The 21,097-nt window shown below is 33.4% G+C and overlaps 2 protein-coding genes across 10 annotated transcripts in view; one reads left to right on the forward strand and one right to left on the reverse strand.

Moving 5' to 3' along the window:
* Positions 1-21,097, forward strand: part of LOC105422573 (uncharacterized) — a 211,992-nt gene that overhangs the window by 180,712 nt on the left and 10,183 nt on the right. The gene's annotated exons all lie outside the window — the stretch shown is intronic.
* Positions 9,964-20,208, reverse strand: LOC112552269 (uncharacterized). The gene is made up of 3 exons (XM_089075984.1): positions 18,386-20,208; positions 18,238-18,261; positions 9,964-18,087 (listed from the first exon to the last, which is right to left on the reverse strand). The coding sequence occupies exons 1-3, from the start codon at positions 18,542-18,544 to the stop codon at positions 14,173-14,175; spliced, it is 4,098 nt and encodes a 1,365-aa protein (XP_088932110.1). The 5' UTR covers positions 18,545-20,208; the 3' UTR covers positions 9,964-14,172.

Here is a 21,097-nt window from a genome sequence, read left to right on the forward strand (position 1 = left end):
GATGTAAAACTGTAAATTTTATGCTGAATCATACACACAGTCTGATTTGTCGCCAGTGAAAATTTAAATCCCTCAAATCCAAACTTGTTCTACTAGAAGCTCAATACTTTCCTCTTGGAACACGTTTCGATTTATCCCAGGAGAGCGGAAAGCCAGCAAACTTTGGAAGAAGAAGAAAGGTGGCTCCCGCCACGTGATTCGACAAGGGGTTGAATAAAGGCGAGTTAGTTCTAGGAAAGCCGGAGGAGAATCTATCCATGTATCCGTATTATCCCTTAGCTGCCGACACTTCGACCAACTTTCAAGTATCGATCCGCACCACATAGTTTACCTATAGTGCCTGTGTCGTCTTCTTCTCGCAAAAATCTTAAGAATCTCTTCCAGAACTAATTTAATTTTCACGCTAGTCTGCGATTGTTAAAATTAATAATGAATCCATTTTAAATGAATTATTTGTCACTAACAATACTTGATATGAATGATATTATTATGTTATTATTATAAGAAAGTCGGATCTTTTCGCAAATTTTAAGCTATGTAAATGTAACAATATTCTGTAGGTCTATAAATAAATATATATATATATATATATCAAAATGAAAATTAAGAAAATTTTAAACAAGCTCGAATCACATGTGGCAATCACACGAAACAATTAATCGTGAAACAATTAAGCATTAAACTGATATGTGATTTATCTAACATTGATATTCTATCTCTCGGGCTACCATCCTTTAATCCGTGGAGCTACCATATTCCCAGAATATGTCCAGAAATAAAATCCGGAGGATCATCCCGGCAGGGACGTCGTGCGTGAACAGGGCGGTCGCGCCGGTGTCGGGCTTTCGTGGATTTACGACTGGATATTATGCAGATGGTACTTGCATTAAATGCACCGACAGCGCAGTACGCCATGTACAGAAAAAAGATGCTGAAAGCGCGCTGAGAACGAACGGCTCGCCATGCGCGCGCGACCGGCAGGCAAATTGTTTTCGTATACCTGGTGTTCTTTCGTGTGAAACACCCGGTGAGTGCAGAGACCTGTGGGGCAGTTAGATATCGAACGGGCGGGAATCTATGCAAAAAGCGACAAAGCATGCAAATTTGTAAATATGGAGATTCCGAAGCGATCCGCGATGCAAATTTTCAGCGCGTCGAATTATGCGCGGAACGAACACGCGATACAAAATTATAAATTACCTGATTTGTATGCATATTTAATTGATTTAAAACTGAATTTTAAACGGCGAATAATAATTAAATAATTAAAATGATAATAATAAAAATGATATGGCTAATTATCCGCTGTCCGAATATTAAAGATATATCGCTTATCACGGGCGTGATTAAACTCTATTTGTAGCGAACGAATATGAATTTACGCGGAGTATAAACTGCCTTTCATGACCATCGTTAATTTTTTATAGAGTGGCATACGCAGCATCGCAATTAGTTTGCTGCGTTAGCGCAAAATTCATCATTACGGCCATATTATTAGCTCAAACCGTACACGCCATGAATTGAAATGAATTTGAGATTATCGATAACTCGACGGACATATATTTGTCCACGGCAACATGAATTATATCAATCCATTTATCTCAGTCATAGCAATGTGTTACTTTTGTCAATTCTCAATTATGCGTTATCCTATATACCCTTGCTCCATTTCAATCAAAATGCATAACGTATACGATGTAAATCTGACTACATACGTAGGTCTAAAAACGACAGAATAATAAGTAAGTATCGAAGATAAAAGGGAAAAAAGATATTTTGATGCGACGCCGGTCACTTAGGAAAAAAAAAAAAGAGTTTAATTTGCGAGCACACGCTCCTACAATTGCGATAGTTTTGCACGCCGACTGTAAGCGAAGGGCGCTTTTACGAAGCGCATTTATGGCCGTGCTTGAGCAATCCAACGCGGTATCAAATACATGGCAACAACCACCGGCGCAAGGTGATTTCCGCATTTTCTGTGCGAGCGCTTCCTATCGCTGTGATTTTGCGTTCCGCTGTTTTATTACGGCTGCACATTTGTACACAGACGTGTGTGTACGGTCATGTAACAAAACGACGGACTTGCGCCAAGTTTTATCGCTTTTGATACGAGAAAATTTCAAAATTTCTAAAATTTGTTCATCCAAGAAAAGTGGAGATATTTGTTACAAATTTCCCTTTGCGAGTATCTAGCTTCGATAATTTCGTAATGTAACAATGTGAAAAATGTTACGATAAAAGGGACATGAAAATTAATTTAGTCGAAACAATTATTTTATATTATTGCAGACGTAATCTGTAAAGCGTTATCGTTAGCGATTATGTCCAATTGTATAAAACTTTGATATAAATTTTGGGTCACGCAGATTAATTACCAATAGGAAAGGATTAAAGCAAATTGCAGTAACTTTTCATAGGCATGCCAATAAAATATGCATAATATACGAGCGACGCTAAATAACTTCCCTCGATAATTCCCGAATGACGACCGTTAAAGAAGAGATCCGGGGGTTAGAACGATTTGGATCGACGATTACCCACATTGGGATGTTCGGGGAGGATATTTATGGGCTTAGAAATCGCAGTAGGCCGACAAACGATCGTTACTGCGTCTCGGAGTATATTTACTGCCATCGTAGTGGCGCACCAATTGCTAGTTGATGTGAAAATTTGATCATTTGGAGTAAATTACTATTATCGAGAAAGTTTACCATTTGTTGATATATATACAAATCTAAAATCTATTATTAATATTGTCATAATTTATTAAATGGTTACAAATTAATGTATATATCAATTTGTAATCATTTTATAAATTATGATGTGTGTGTGTGTGTGTGTGTGTGTGTGTGTGTGTGTGTGTGTGTGTATCATTGCAACTTGTTAATAATTAAAAATGATATTTATCTAAACATATAATTGTATTTTTACCAATAAAGCATAATTGTATTATAATTTTAAAGATTTTTTCAAAATCTTTGAAAAAAAAATACATTTGTATTTAAAATTCAGACAGTAAAAAGTCGTGTAGTAATGAAACAGATAACACGAATATTTTCTCGGTCCATTTGCATCCAAAAAATATTTGTATTCTCTTCACGAAGCGGGCAACGATGCGGGGGAGGATGGCAAATGCTCGACCTCACCTTTGGGAGCGCCATATTCTCGAGTGATAGTTGATCCTTACCATTCCTTAAAACGATCCGTCGTCGACTGACATCAGCTCTTCCGGAAGATAATCGAACGAGAATGTTACCTTCCTCGTGTGTGCGTACGGTAATGTTATCGACTCCTTCTCACGTCACTCTCTCTCTCTCTCTCTCTCATCTCCCATCCAGCTTCCTACGATCTCGTTGAGCTCTTACTACGTCCGAGAAGGTTTCTAACCGATTGTGTACACAGTCCCGATAACGAGGAGCTCGCGCATATACAGCGCTGAACACAAAGCAAATATTGAGCCTTTATCGACCTGACCTAACGCGATCTGCTGAAGAAAATCGCTATCGCAAGATAAAGCTGAAGATACGGTAGAGAGATGTACGTGAACTACTTCTCCAGCGCTTATCGATCCTGTATATTATGTCCTTGTTCGACGATTAATGTAGTGAATACTAGTTCCAACTCTGTGTTCGTAGGCTGCGTATATGTATGTATATGTTCGCGTGTACGAACAGATCATTAACTGTATTGCACAATCTGATTATCCACAGACATTTCAAAATTCTCTTGAATATATAGTAATATTTTTATTTTGTAGAAAGATTTAGATTTTTTTTACATATCAAAATAAAGGGGGCAAATAACAATTAGGCGTTATTAATTAGTGCGCAAGTTTAGCTATTATTATATTGATTATAATATACATTTAATATACATTATTATTTTAAAATTTATCCGAAACAAAAACACAAAAACAAAAATACAAGAATGTTCAGACGTTTTAGCTTATTTTAGAACCATTTTCAACGAATAAACGAATCTTACGTTGTAAAGACCAGCTTATGTAAATCATTCAAAAGATCGTTTACGGCGGTTAGAAAGCGATAAAGATGATGTAAAAATCCACATGATGTTAAATTATCATAAGGCAAACAGATTTTTCCCAATGTGAATAATCGTCGATCCAAATCGTTTTCACCCCCGGATCTCTTCTTTAATGGTCGTCATTCGAGAAAAATAAGGATAGTTATTGCGCCAATCATATTGATATAAAATGGTCAAAGTAATGTTAAAAAAGTATGATTAAATATCAATATCAATTAACAATCAGAATTTAAAACATTTAAAAAATAAATAAAATAATGTCGACGTGTCAAGGTTTAAAATCAGATCTTATCTTTTATATATCGCAAGATACAAATATTATATACCGATTTGATTGTGTGTTTCACCAGCTATGCAGAGAAATGGAAATATCGATTTTACTGTATTAAAGTACTATCGAACATAATATACATAGTATAATATTCGCTATTAATTAGCAACATATTTGATTATATTTGTCGATTATATGTTCCATTTCACAGAAATATGATGTTAAAAGGAAATAAATACGTATCTTTGCTCTTATATAATATATTTTATATGTAATATTTACTCAAGATTTTCATTTCTAAAAAGTATTTTAAATCTAAGAATTAGGCTGCATTAATTTCACACACTCATATAATTTTTAGTTTATTGATATTCTTGATTATACATTTTATGAAAAAGTAGCTTCTACTTAATCTGTATTTTCCAATATAAAAGCTTAATAATATCGACGCCTAACGTAATGCGTAACTACGGATAATTCTTGATGAAGACTAATGAATTGTTGGAAAGAAGCACGAAGTGGAAGGGTACTGAGGAAAGATAAAGATAGATAAAGAGGGTTGACATAAGCTTAAGGTGTCGAAATGAGATAATAATGAAGACGCTGATGGAATTTGATGAAAAGAATATCATTGTAACGATTTTAATTATTATTCCTAATGAATGACATTATTAAACTTCTGCCAGGCTTATGTCTTTATAATGACAAAGTTATAGCTAAATACATTATGCGATATGATAAATGATATTATGCTATACAAGAGTGGTATTTATAATGAAATTTTACCATAGCTACGTCTTCTTTTAGATAAATCGTTAAATGTGTTTTGTGAGATAAAAAGCATTACCGGCGTTTTGCCATTTATATATGGAACGACAAAAATTTTCACACGTGACATTAGTAATCCATTGTTCGCATATACCAACGATGTTATAAATTTTACGTAAGGTCACAAATGAAAATATGAAATATTAATAAAGCGGGCCGCAGAGAGATCAAATATGTAAATCTCTCATCCATGCCGGTTTTCAAGGTGGCGAATATAGTATCGCTGAAACAAGAGCTAGAGGAACACCGCGCATTATTTCTGCTCTAAGAGTATGGCGAAATGTAATACGAATTTAAGTTTCGTCTTTTCTATGTTACGAAAAAAAAAAATGCTAGATAGAAAAATAAAATCTCGTTAGAAAGAACGTAATTAAAAACTATAGTTTTACGCGGGAAACCCATAACATCCCATCCACCTGACGACTTTTTAAGCAGTTTTACGCCCAACCAGGCGCCCAACCAGAGAGTGCAACGTTCTTTACCAGTTATAAACGTTAATGAAGTACATTGTGCAGCAACATGTAGAACAGTTCAAGTTTTAGCTTGCAGGCCAAATATTTCCTTCTCTCCATTGTATAGTTGAGTGAGAGAAAACAATAGAAAATAGACGATAGAATTCTATCTGGTATCAACCATTATGCATGTAATTTCTTTAAGAATGTAATTTATTAGCACTGCCTTGGCAGCTATAAAAAAGCATAAGAAATTGTGCACAATAAATTTGCATAGACTTATCTTATGTTATGACAAAAAGTTCTCAATAAATAAGATAAATAGTCTAATTGCTGACAATGTCTTAAATACTGGCAATCTGATTTTAAATGCCTTTTTGAATATATAAATTACATTATTAATAATTGTATTTAATTTTATTTAAATTCTTAAAGAGTCTATTTTTTGTTATAATATTTCATTAAAAATTTCAATGTTTTAATTAAAAAAAAGTCTAAATTGAGAAAGTCTCGATTCTCGTGCAAGCTATGTTCAATTTTACTAATTGTAAGAAATGCGAGAAGAGATAGTTATGGAAATGAATAATTTTAATTTAAATCTAACACGTTGTTTTACGATAATATTTTTAATCATAGCAATAATGATTGTTATGAAAATTGAATTTATTATTTTTTAAGTTTTAATTGCTAATATTTTATTAAGAGGTCTTTAATTATTTCAATTAAAATCATATTTTATGTTGTAAATTTTAGTAGAATAGTGATTAAAATTTATAATGTCTATAATGTCTTGTAAAGTCTACAAATTAATTTTTTAAAGTAACTTATGAATAACTATAATAATTGTACAAAGATTTGATTATGTTAATGATCAATTTTAAAGCAAAGTATCCGTTATTGTTATTAATATGTATTAAGCAATATTATGACAACATTTATGATCAATAATGATGATGATGGTATTGATATATAATAATTATATAATAAGGTATTCATAAAGTTAATAATAAAACAAAAGAGATTACAACTTAACAAATGTGAACAAATTTTATAAAAGAAATGTTGAATGATTATTATTCAATAATATTAAATAATAATAAAGATTCTCTTTTCTTCTCTTTCATCATGTAATAGTGATAGTACTTTCTATAATAATAAATAAACATAATAAATAAAAATATGACATAATATAATAAATAAAAAATACATTCTAAGGACATCCTTAGACAGATTCAAGATTTGAATTAAATTTTATGGATTGATTTACATATATATACTTGTGTGTGTGTGTGTGTGTGTGTGTGTGTGTGTGTGTGTGTGTGTGTGTGTGTGTGTGTGTGTGTGTGTGTGTGTGTGTGTGTGTGTGTGTGTGTGTGTGTGTGTGTGTGTGTGTGTGTGTGTGGTGCGCGCGCGCTTCTTTTCTTTTATACACATTTATTTGATAGTTTAACTTATTCATTCTTTCTTTTTTATTATATAATATTATCTGTATTAACATCTTATTTATTATGCTATATATATAAATTGACACGCGATTTTCTTGATTTTTCAAGTCTTAAGTCACGATGGTAAAATTGTCAATTTTTTTATTCTATCGTAAACTGTGCGAGATGGGACACTATATTCGCGTCCTGCTTCAGCCACGTACATTCTATCCGATTTTATTGCTTCTATTGCCAAGTTAATATCATTCTAAATATAGTGCTGATATCTAAATTTTAGAATGACGTAGTTTGCGACATTTATAATAATGTTATATTATTGACACTGAAAAATATTTGTATTAAATTTAACGCATGTCCTAAATAATATATTCAAATTTTTGTATTAATTAAATATAATATAAATAGATTAGATGGTAACACTAAACTATCAATATTTTAATTTGAATACATTTTCCATTATAACTTAAAATTAATTGTATAAATAACATATTGTAAAAATAACATATATATTTTTTATTATAAAATTTATTTAGAAAAGAAGTTATTTTTAATTTTTATAGATATAATTAAAAATTATTAAAATGATATATAAAAGCAACACTATTTTTTTGCAAAAAAAATGTTTGTATTTTAATGAGCAAATTATGTTAATTATTATCTTAACAAAATCATAAATTCTAAATCATGTCATTAATAATATATCATTTATAAAATACATTTATTCTGTAAACTTAATATTAACATTATACAATGTTATACTTGCAATATTTTATTTATATTTTCATCATAATTTTTTACCATTGGTCTTTTTTTATTATATTAATTTTTGATAATTTGAAAATATATGTGTTAATAGAATTGTGTTTAACATTTATTAAAAATTATTTTAATAATCTTACATTTTTAATTAGTTAAATATAAAATCGCAAAATATTATAATTTATGTGATAGATATTTATTAAATTTACAATATGTTAAATATTTAATGAAAAGATTTGAACCAACATATTTTCTGACAAGAATGCATAATATTTTTAACTATGCAGTCATTTGATATCTAATTTGTTGTCCGACACATGATAATTTCAATTGTGGCGATTCTGAGTCATTGTATAAGTCATTGATGCTTATGATCCATATCAGAATGCTGTGATTTCATGAGATTCTAATTGTGGTCGAGTAAATTTGTGGATGTCAAAAGAAGAGTGACCGTAAATGGTAGTAAATGGTAGTAAAATGCAGCAATGATGAATGGTCGCTATTGTGCGCTGTCGCGTTATCGCCACTACGATTAGGTCGATGTTCAATGGTGACGACATCGGTGTGCTCATCGTGTCTTCGCAATGAGAATTGCACACTATATCATTTCTGCTGTTTTCTCTCACCAGGTAATATTTCCGCGATTTCTATTACTCACCTGATTGTGTTTCATATACATTTCTTCTTGATATATAAAATCCAAAATCATCTTCATTACCGAGTATTTGAGTGTTTTTCGAGCAATATCTCGTAAATTACTTATTTTTGAATAATCTTAATACTTTTATGTATAGATTAATGAAAAGAATCAGGTATAAAGAAAAATGGTTATTTAAAATAAAAGATATTGCGTATTGCAAATTAAAAATTTTTTTTAAATTAACTATATCTCTTTTTTTACATTTAATTTAATTTGACTAATCTTTTAATCGGTTTATCACTTTTCTATATTTTCTATATTTTAAATTTTTTATACACGTATAATTTCTATATATAATAAAGTTATTTTTTTATTTGTATGATATATTATTGGAGCTTTTCGCATTGCTCAGTCAATCGTATTGTATTTTTGAAATAAAAAATTCATATTAAATTCATGCAATTTTCTCGAGAATTGTTTACTAAAATATATAAGAGACTACTTTAGTCACATTTCATGTGAAATAATTTGGAGGGAGATATTTTCGTGAAGATGAAGAGGAACAGTTCATACTCCGGAAAGGCGACAAAAGCGGAGAATACCGCCTGTAGGAGGAAAGATGAAAGGCTAGAGAAGAGAAGTATTAGGCAGAGACTTATTGCTTCAGTAATTACTACTAATAGCCACCCCCTAGTAGTAAAGGCGAAAGGAGGTGGCTCTATACTATCCTATACTGTCCGGGAGTGCCTGAGAGAATTCCATGTTGGTAAACATCCGGACCATAAATTTTTCCAGGATTCCGTGGAATTTTCGTGCACTTTACGGGATCCTCGCCGACATTTCATGTCGCTTTATACTACGAGGTGTTGAGGATACGAAGGAACGTTATTGTGAGGAAATGATGGACCAATGGAAGGGGAAATAAGCTTCTTATAAAGAAAGGAAGAGACAAATAATAGTGACATTTACAATTTTACGGATGTATATGACTGTCTTAAGTTTATTTCAATGTTTACGGCGCTCGTATCGAACGACATTCGTTAATTGTGTCAAATTTATAATTCTGTTACACGTAATATCTTTGCACGTAAAAAAATTGAATAAATTAATATAACTATATAAGCTATCTCTCTATGATATTTATACAAATATTTCTTTAAAATCGATTTCTTTAAAATCAATAGTTCGCTACATCTATTCATAAAACACTGTTTCCTCTCGTTATGAGAATCGCGATAAGGATAACGATAACTCCCGGAGGTAGCGTACAATATAGGCACATCGCGTTGAATGGTTGCTATGTGATTTATGATCTGTCTCTATCGCGTCCCTATTCCCTTGCCTCGTTGTTCCTGTGCAACCGGTCGATTCACGATGTCTATGATGTGGTATATAACTTGTTTCTTCTCGTATACAATATCAGCGATCTCTTGAAACTACAGCTATAGCATTTTTATTACTACATAGATAATCAAGTGAATTATAAACTTATTTAGCATTATATATTTTTATATTTATATGCATATTATATCATTTTGATTACTTGACCTTTAACTTTGTATATTTTATTATAATTTATTATTATTATTTTATATAGCGATATAATTCCAGAAAGTTTTAAAAATAAAAAAAATTTATATAAATGCGTAACATTTACCCGTGCTGTTATATAGAGTGGTCACTACTTCAAGTGTTAGTTGTAAAAAAGAAAAAAAGCAAAAAAGAAGAGACGTCGTGTAAAGAACTACCTACTTAAACTCTCTGTCGCCTAAACGCCCCGTCTGTCCTCAACAAAATCTGTGCGATAACGTTGAGCAGTACTAGTAAACTCGTTTGGACGGAATTGCGGGACGCAGCTAGACATCGAATAGCTCCTGTGTGATTTACAGTCTGGCCCTATCAACGTCCTGGCCTTTCGTCATGCTACCCCTCACCTAACTCCCTAAGCCGGAAGACGAGCGTTTCTATGAAATAGAAACATCTTGCTGGGTTTCGCGCGGCATAAGCCAACGCTCGAGATATATTTTATGGGGTAACATTTCCCTGACGGTACTGCCGTGTAGAAACACCCAAGGAGGAGTATCCCATACATCAGGGCTGCACCCTGTCTCTTAGCGCAGCGACTCTCAATGGAAGCGACAGCGTCCTGAGAATAAGAAGTGAAATACCGTATGATCCATGCGAGGAGATAATTCAGTCCGATCGATTATCTTAAATTCTTTAAATTATTTTCCATAACGTATTCACTCTATTCTGTGCTATTAAAAAAGGGAAGCTGGAATACTACTCCTTCTCTTGGAATTCTTCCATAATTTCAGCTTAAATATGTGTCTCATGCGCTGACTTTAATACATCTCACATAAAAAGATATATGAACTTTCATCTACGTTGCGTAAAACTTTAAAGTCTTCCTGCTAGTAAAAAAAGCTCCGAAAGATAAAACTTGTGAGCCACTGCACCCTTTCTCTTTCTTTCTATCCTAATACTTCCATCCTCTATTGTTTCTTCCGCTTAGTTTCTTTTTTTTTTTTCTTATCTTGTTTCATTCATCCTAAACGTACTGTTCGTATTCTGACCTACTTTACTCTGGCGGGCTTTTACCAAGTCTGTCGCCTTTGCGATTACTGTCACGCATGTCCTACGTGTCTGAGAATACTTCCTATAGTTTCCCTTTATGAAGATGACTGCATTTTGCCTAAAGAAGCTCGTTATATTTTATTTCCTGCGACGAGTTTCATAAATTTTATGAATATTTTATATATATATATATAAGTATTGAAACAATTCATATATTATTTATCATATTATTTTCGATTGTACCATCTATTTTAAAGCAAAGGATACAATTAACTTGATGCTACAAATGCTTCAAAGTAATTTTTAACTAGTCAGTTGATAAAAATCCTTGCTCCTTGATCAATCAAAGCATTTGTAATGAGACTTTGATCGCAACCTATATTATCTATGCGACATTGACATTGCGTAAACATCGTTCAAATAACGACTCGTTGTTTGTAACTTTTAATTAACTTTTTAATGTAATTGTCTTTTTTTTTTCGTTTATTGTGATACGCTCTGTTGTTTTATACGCGCCGCCTAATCACGTTTTTGATGAACCGCGGGCAAGTTGCGAATCAGTACGTAATACCTGCGCTTTCAGCGCCCAAATTCGGAGAGCGCGACTAAATAACATCTTCGACGCAGGCAGCGCCGGTAGACGATACTGCGGCTGCTCCAGATCGTAATATCGCTTTAATTATGTGCGCCGTATTTGCGCCGGGTCGCGTTATTAATTTCGGGTCCTCACGCCGAGAGACTTACCGTTACGACCTCGGGGGTTATGTCGGATCCTGCGAACCCTCTGGCAGGCACGACGTCGGGCACGGAGACGTACCGTTAGAGGGTGAGCGGTGCAACCCTCCCCCCCTCCCCCCCCCAGGATACATGTCTGCACGTACGATGCATCCGCTCGGCGCAGCACACGGCTCATCTTTGAGATGTTATTGCGCGAGCGTAGCCCGTCCCTCTCTCGTCCTGCCGTATGTAAATTATTTCGGGCGCTAAATTAAACAGGTGAAACGGTGTTACGCGATAAGTTGGCGCGAACAGAATTGCCCCACGAAATATCTCCGTTTTAGGATGCTTACGGTGGCTGGAGTGTTCGGATTCGTGACGTTGACGTAGACGAGCAAGCCGGTTCAATTGCGAGTTTGGAATTATTCTGCTTTTTACTCGATAAGAACAACAATTTCCAAGATGTTTGCTTCAATTTGAGTTATCATCACTGACGGAAGTTTTGATATGAACGAAGTACCACGTGATGGAATGTAATAACTTTCAATGATCTCACGCGGAATGTTCGTATTCTCGTAATAATAATTTATGATCATTTGAAATATAAGAAGTTATATAATATAGAATTACGTAAGATATTTATATAAATATAGAATTATTTAGATAGTCGCGTTAAATGTTCATGATTCATTGTTTATGAGTGATGTTATAAATATAATTGTCTTCTATGGCCGTCTCCTAGAACAGGTACATACCGCTTATAGCCTTCGACTGAAGCTAGATCGTGGTCTATTATTTTTCACCGATGTAATTTTTCCTCGTTTTCCAGACAGTTTGGCCGGGCGTCTCGCGGAAAATATCCCCGCGGATTGCGGTCGCCGTGCAAAATAAATAATCCCTACCGTCGCTTCCGTTTCTCGTTCCGCTTCGCGTGTCACGTGTCTGTTCCATTTTTATTGCGACGAAGCCACCTCGTTACATCGACTCGCGTATCTATTTATTTCTTATTCTTTTTTTTTTTTTTGTAAATTGCGCACACTTTTTTTATTCCATTCATTTTTGAATGCATAATGCAATATATTTCATTAGACTACAAAAATAGAATGTTTGTAATATCTCAAATTGTGAATTAGGGACTAAGGACAGTACAAAAAATTAAATATTTTTTAATTGTATACGCGCATCATCTACCATATCTATTAATTTCATTTTTATAACTTCTATGATTACTCAATGGAAAATTTGATTTTTCTAATATACCGCAATGCTTCAAGTCGCTTACATTATGCAGTGTGCTTTAAAATGAGTTTGAAGTTCTCGGATGGAGCAATTAACGAACAAACGTGCGCGCATGAATGGACTTGAAGTTTCGCTTTCTCTTACGCTCATTTTACTTGCCGAACTGTTATGGCTACTTAGAATGCATTATGAAGACATAGTGATGCCACATAGGGCTGTTACAAACTTTACTTGTTGCAAGTATTTGCGCTATATCACAGTGTTTGTTACAAATAATCTCTGTAGACACAATATTGATTTAGACATTTTTAATTTAAACTATTGATTGGAACTACACCAAAAGCATTATTTGATTATCTATTTACTATGTGTATCCATAACTTCAACATAAATTAGATAATTAGATAATCTATTAGTATTTTCAGAGAATAAAATAACTGAATTTGTATGCTATTACGAAATTGATGTTCCCAAAGATATAATTGTAATTACGAAATAAATTGCTGTAATCATAGATCAAAATCTGTATATATATATATATATATATATATATATATATATAGACGTATGTATGTGCAAACTGTAAATAAGAAATTATTTTCTATACATGTACATTTATATTTGCAATTGCAAGGATGAAAAGGAAGAGGAAATTCGATTTAAAACACTTTGAATGTCTTTCTAATGTGCATAAACTTTCGAGTGTTCTACTTGCTATGTAACGAGAAGTTACGAATAATTATCACTTACAGAAAAACTATCGATCTCAAACTTTATGGAGAACTGTTTGTCAATTGTGCCAATAAAGGAAGATCTAACTGAAGATTGGTTAATATAAAATTATAATAAATCTTTTTATATAATATATAACTTAACAAGTATATATAAAGTTTTCAACATGTCTCTATTTTTATATTTTCTTTCTTTTACAAATTATGCCAAACAAGCTTACATGTCATTCTTCGCAATATTAAAATGTACAGTTAATTTTGTCCATATAATATGCAATATTAAAAATATCATAAATAAGATAATATTTAACATAGCAAATTTGGTGTTGCAAATAAAGAATAATTCGAATTAATTCTTTGTTATGAAACACACGCTCGTCTTCAGACATACCTGTACTCAAGTTCCGTTTCTTCCAAACTCGGATTAAACTCGTCTAATTAAAACACTGTAATTAAGTGAATAAGCTATCTATTTTTTAAATCCAGAGAAATTTGGCATTCGAATCGCGCCTACTCCAGTCAGGGTTACGCGTGGAAGTATCATCTGAATATTTCTTTTAATTTTATTGTTAACCTGCGGCTTTTTCAACAAATGCTTGAACAAACCCCTAACAAATTCTCCTTGCGTCTTATATTTCTCAAAATCGAAATCTTCGTTGTCTTGAAGAAGATTGGGATTTTGAGCCAGGTATGTGATTAGATCGTTATATGCTAGTTTCTCCCTATGCGTTAATTCATTAAAGTTTATCGTTTCTTGTATCATATCGCCTAGTTGTACTTCGGCCTTAACTACGTACATTTCGACCCACATCCACATAATGGGCAAGGCACCCATTTCAGTGAATTCTATCTTGTTCTTGTAGTATTGAAGTGCCCTCAAAACTTGTCTTTCAAGATGTATTTTACCAGACAATGCAGTCAGAATAATTTTACGCAAAAGGTCTCCGCGAGTCATAGTTAACGGTGGTTTAGCTATGTGCAACTTGTCTAAAAGAGTTGGATCGGCAAGGAATTGTTCTAGCTTCTCTGTCATAGTGATTTCATTATCACTATCCGGTATTGGCAAAGCAGACATCAAACTTGTTAATTCAGGCTGCCACTGACCTGTTGTTTCAGACATCATTTTCACGAGATTATCTTCGGATACGTGGATATTCATTGATGGTACCTCGATAGCATTTATATAAATATCAATTATGGATTTCAACTTCGGATTCAATTGAATCGTTTTACTTTTCCGTAATTTGTGCAAAAGTGTAATTAAAAGGGCTCCTTTATTTGGATATATGAATGGTTGAAAATCTGGTCCAAGTATTTCTACAATTTTTGAAGTTGTGAAAATTTTCTTAAGAGGTCGTATTGTTACCGCAAACACATCTCCTTCTTTCAAAGTAGGTAATAGATCGGCGTAAGGATTAGATGGATTTACAGATTGCAACAATAATTTAGGATTGACGAGAGGTATGGTAATAGTATCAATTGACGTTTTTTCGGGTGGATTTTCGGTAATTCTACTATTAGTTAAATCATTTGGATTAAATGTAGAATACACGATGTCTGATACTAACTTCATTGATGATACTACGATGGGCAATAATATCGTTGGACTTACATATTCTATAGTGGCGATATATTTCTGAATCAGGTTCATCAATTGTGGATTCTTCGCTACTTCTGGATAAATCATGGCTTTCTTAAGTATCGCTGCTAATAATGCAATGTTTGTGGAATAAAGCTTCGTATCTGTACCTTTCAAAATCTTTTTGACATAATTTTTACCAAATATGGCAGATAATGGTTGTAACACTTGACTAACTATTGGTGAATCGGCATCTTTTAAGAGATCGTCGATTTCCGGTGGTTTTAAAAGTTCGCTGATTTCAGGTAACTCAAAACCAGGTTCTGCTGTGTTATGATCATCCGTCGTTACAACTGGAACGCCATTATTGGATATTTGCACCTTAATAGGTTTATCAGTTTTTATCAATGGAGGTAATACTATTGCACTCGATACATTTTCATTGCTGGTCTTGTCTTTAACTCTCTCTGAAAAGTCCGATTCTATATATGGTACGTTTGGTTTTTTTTGTGAGTAGATTTTTATAGGGGTTTTTTCCGGTGAAGAAGTTTGAATCTCAATTTCTTCATTCATTATGGGGTATGATATTTCTTTTGGCAATACCATTTCTGGAGTGTGTTCGATTTCGGGATTGTCTTCAAAAGTGCTTTGTTTTTTAGATATCGTGTAATGATAAGGCTGTTCTCTTTCCGGTTTCTGCGTTACTTTATAAGTAACTTGAGTTGGAATACTATGATATATTGATGTTAACGAAGGTTTTGAAGTTAAAGGCTGCTCTGATATTTCTTCTTGAGTAGGTATATATTCACTAACTGATGCCTCAGTAACTTGCGCTTCAGTGTCTTGAGCCTCAGTGATTATCTCGTTTGGTTCAGTAACTTTTACTTTAGTAACTTGTGGTTTAGTGACATGAGCTTTATCTGTCGTAATTATTGGCGATACCTTTATTTCTGCAGGATTGATATCTACAGGAAGTCCTGTTTCCCATTCTGTAGGTTGCGAGTCAACTTGCATAGTAGGACCGATCTTACCATGTTCCATATTTATGTTCCATGTTACGTACGGAAATTTATTGAAATTACTTATCATATTATTCGGAAACATATTATCAATTGCTACTGCAACTGGATTTTTCCGATCTACGAAAACATTTACATCCACCGGTTTGGAAGAAAAACTTTGTGATGGAATCAGCATCGGCGAATTTGTCTTCAGTCTATATGCTATGTTTTGAATTTTTGTTATTAGTGTCAAAGGTATATTACTTTGTAATCTCTGTATATGCTGGAACGTATTTAGCAAACATTGTTTAGGTATCAGACATTTGTCTTTTTCCGTTGGCATCAAGGTACTCAAGAGTACAGATATTTTCGGCTGTGCAATTAATTCAAACTTTATAGAATCGATTGTCGATCCCATCACTGGATCCATTTCTGGAGTCTTCAGAGAGTCTAAAAGTATCAATACATCGACTTCAGGTGATACAAATGGCGTGAAAAATCTAGCATATTTTTTTACAATTAAGGCCGGTAACAAAGCTGTAATTGATTGTCGAAGCATTTGTAAATTAGAATTTGGAAGGTTTGGTATGCGATTTGCAAGTCTCGTCAAGAATGCCAAGAGAAGATTTAAGGGATCGCTATAGGCGAATTTGTTAAATCCCTTCAAGATTGCATCCAGATCCTCTCTTCTGTAATTGCGTAAATATGTTAGCAGATGATCTTTCATGCGGATCGCATCGGGACTGAATTCTTGCGGAATAATGGCTGAAAGCAACATTGCAATATCTATATCTTTTTCAATTAGACGATGCATATATTTTAAATTTGGAGTAATATGACTTGGAACCACCACAATCTTCAGATGATGGTATACGTAAGCCGCGGCATCCTTTACAATCATTTGTACATTTGAATGGAGAATCTTAGTCAAGACAGAAAAGACAAGTGAATAAGCATCGTCGGTGTTCGGATCTTTTCCTATCAAATCCCAAATCTTGTCATCGATCATATTATTTTTGGTTAATTCGTACAAATACTTGATGTTTTCTTCGAGTATAGGATCATCGCTAGGATTTGGTAAATTTATGAGTATCAAACCGAATAGTTCTTGTGACAAAGGTTGCTTATTGGCATGTAAATTGTAAAGGAGCTTTACAAATACTGGTCCAACAGCTTTTTGAGTGATATTCGAATATTTATTGAATCCTATCATTTCTTCATCATTTTTCACTTTACTTTTCAATATCATGTCTGAATCGATGTTGGCAAGATAATTAAATGTTTCGAACGCTGTTGGTTTCAATAACATGTTTAAGTCGATTCTTTTCAATTCTATCTCATTGGCCAAGTATTTAGCTGTGCATTGGAGATAAGAAGGTAAATTTTTCATCATTGACAATAGTATGATTCGTGTCTGTTGATTCTTATCGAGATTATCTAATTTAGATAAAACAGGCAATAAATTGTACATATAAACCATTTTCTTTTTAAGAAATTCATAAAGTGTCTGTAAAGACATGTATTGCTCTTCTGTTAATCCGTCTTCACGACCATGAAGTAAGTACGAAAAAATGTAAAATATATTATCACGAAATGTCACTGATAATTTCAATTTTTCTATTACTTTATTTTTCTTTTTTTCGACTTTGGACTTTGGAATAATCTCTCTCAGATTATCTGTCAAATGAACACTACTATATATATGTCCAAATAGCATCGGATTTAAAGATCTTCGTACAACGCCAAAATCCGAAACACGTAGTAACGCATCCTCATTATTTAGTTTGTGCGAGAAGTCAAGAACCTTTAATTAAAAATAATTTTTATTGTAACAACAATATTATGATATATATAATGGAAAGGAATATTACAACAAATGAAATTTGTATATATAAATCTATTACAATCATATTTTAAGAATATTATTTTGAAAAAAATTTATAATGACACTTACTTCTGTTGGTAATTTCGAACGTTTCTGAAAGTAAAAGAAATCAAATTATTATTAGAAATTACTTAACGAAATACATTTTCTAAAAATTAATAATTCTTTTATTTTAATATTTATACGAATTATCGTATTATACTTGCATTCAATTAACAACAATCATTGCATTATTTTCAATGCCACAATTTTTTATTTGTATCGAATTATTAACAATTTGTATTAACATATTAAAACTTACTGTCGTAGAACGTTGCACAAATGCTGTTCCAGTTATGGCGAAGAAAATAATAGCTATTACATTTCTCACTATCATTTTGTAGAATGTTACGGCCGAGTCAGATCAAATGGAATCGTAAAATATTAGATTGTTATTTATGTGTGCAAAACGTTTCACATTACACAGTATTTCGTTAGATTTTAAAGCTAGTGCGTCCCGCAGCATACAATAAAGACTGAGGTAAGTTTTAACGAGGGCGATGTCTTTATATGGAAGAACAATCGAATTGCCATGGTTAAAATTATGTAGGTGCGTGTACGCGACCGCCGGCTGAGAATGAGTAACTCAGCAAGCGCATGTTATTGCTAACTGATAATTAAATTTTATTGTTCCGAACGTCGGTATTCCCCTCCTACCTATGTACAATCCGACTTGTTGGTTTGAGTTGTTGCATCGAGTGAGATGAGATACGGTTATTTGATTTATTATTTTTGATACCATCTTTAAACGACCAGTTGCGGTATTACTTTTATGTTACAAAAAGATTGTTCTACAGCTGAATTTCTATCGCAGAATTTAATCTTCGGATTGTCATTCAATTTGATCGCATAAGATATAGATTTTTCCAAAACCGGATCGCGGCCATGACGGATGGCATTTAATTACCGAATAAAGCATGATTAGGAATTATATGTTTGTGACAGCAAATTATATATCATTCTTGATATTGCCTTACATTTAAAACAAATGCTATTCCCTTCGATTTTGCGCTAAACATTAAAAATTAATCATTGTACACAATTGAACGAGAAACAACATAAATATTTCACACAGGAAATATACATAGAATAAATATAAATGTTGAAAAAAATACAGAAACTCTGGATCAGTTTGCTTGAAAAACTCGCTCATAAAAAATATTCGCACTTCAAAATATTGTCACTGGTGTGCATCAAATTTTCTGTTGGTTTCTCTGTTATCGCATGTGGATTGTTTTCAATATCTGTTTGAAATAATTACCTCTCCGCACTGATTTCATGCGATACAGCAACCGTACTAAAATGTTTCTATTAAAAATGAAATCAAAGCTACACACAACAAAGACGCACTGTTTTCTAAGCAAATTTATTTTAGACATTTATATTCACGCATACACATGCACATGTGTGTCAATTTATTTATGCGATCATTCATTTTACGTGTTACATAAAATTCTTATTACTGCAGTGTTAATTAGCTGATATATTCAAATTAATAATAATAATTATAGGAACTTATTGCAGTCATAAGGACCAAACAAATTCGTGCAAATGTGACATCTAATCTACAGTCTTATAATTATTGCCTCAAGCAATTTCATGTCTCTTTTGTTTGTAAACATTAGATACGCAACATGTAGCCATACTCGCGACAATGTGCATCGCCGCCGCCGCTCTTCACCGTTCCTCTGATCGAGCGCAGTATATATTTTTACTTGACCGGCCAATAAAACCGAAGCTGACAATCTACTGTGTCCTCTAACAAATGACAATAGATAACGGGCGACCGAAAGGGTCGCGCCGTCGTGGACGATAAGGTGGCGAGACAGTGACGAATAGGCCTTCACGATGGTTCCGCAGAGCTTCCACGGGTGCAATTCCATCGGCGATGCAGCCGGCCACTATCATACGCGCACCAGGGGCAATTCCGATAGGCGATCCATTATCTTAAGCGGCATCGAGCGGAATCGATTCGTGCCGCATCTCGGCCAAGCGCTTTTTCAGGTCCCGCCAGGACCTTCGCGCTCTCTTCCACTCTCTTTCTATCGCCGCCCCTTTTATTTTCACGTACACGTAAATTTTTTTTGGATTGACCTGTGAAACGCGCGCGCAAAACTGCATATTGCACTTCTATGTTGCTTCCCTCGCTTGTCCGTAAGGTCGACCTGTCGGGATTGGAATTGAACGATGCGCAAATACGGCGGCTCCGCACGGGAGCTAAAAGCTTGCGCGTTTTTGGAAAGGTATCGTTTTTCTCGCATTTCCGCGAAAGAATGAGCTTCTATTTATTCTCGCGGAGATTAATGACGCTGTTTGTCGGCGATAAAATAGTTTCACAATACTTAACGTATTATTCTGTTTGGAAAAATGGAGATCGTGTATAATCAGGATTGTACATAAAATACAGAATTTTAAAGCTTCTGCTGCTGCTGCTGCTGCTTTCGTGAAAACTTTCGCGTCATGGTAGTAAAATTAATTGATGTAAACAACTTAGAACATATAAACGTTAATATTTCATCAGAAACTTTTACCGGATGCGCAAACACACACATATATAAAATTTTTTACTTATACATAATAAGAAATATTTTATAAGAGAATTTTTTAAAAATATATTCAACATTTGCGAAGTCTTATTTCAGCATAATGTAATTTTAAGAGAAAAAGAGAGAGAGAGAGAGAGAGAGAGAGAGAGAGAGAGAGAGAGAGAGAGAGAGAGAGAGAGAGAGGAATGAATGAATATTTATTATCATACATAATGTGTGTGTGTGTGTGTGTGTGTGTGTGTGTGTGTGTGTGTGTGTTTGTGTACGGTACGTTAAATATACTAATCCATAGTGTACATTTTTAGCATCAGTATATTTTATAATAGAAATTGCATCATTTGTTT

Source organism: Pogonomyrmex barbatus, unplaced genomic scaffold (genome assembly GCF_055798465.1).
Source record: "Pogonomyrmex barbatus isolate J1 unplaced genomic scaffold, ASM5579846v1 scaffold2, whole genome shotgun sequence".
NCBI classification, from domain to species: Eukaryota; Metazoa; Arthropoda; class Insecta; order Hymenoptera; family Formicidae; genus Pogonomyrmex; species Pogonomyrmex barbatus.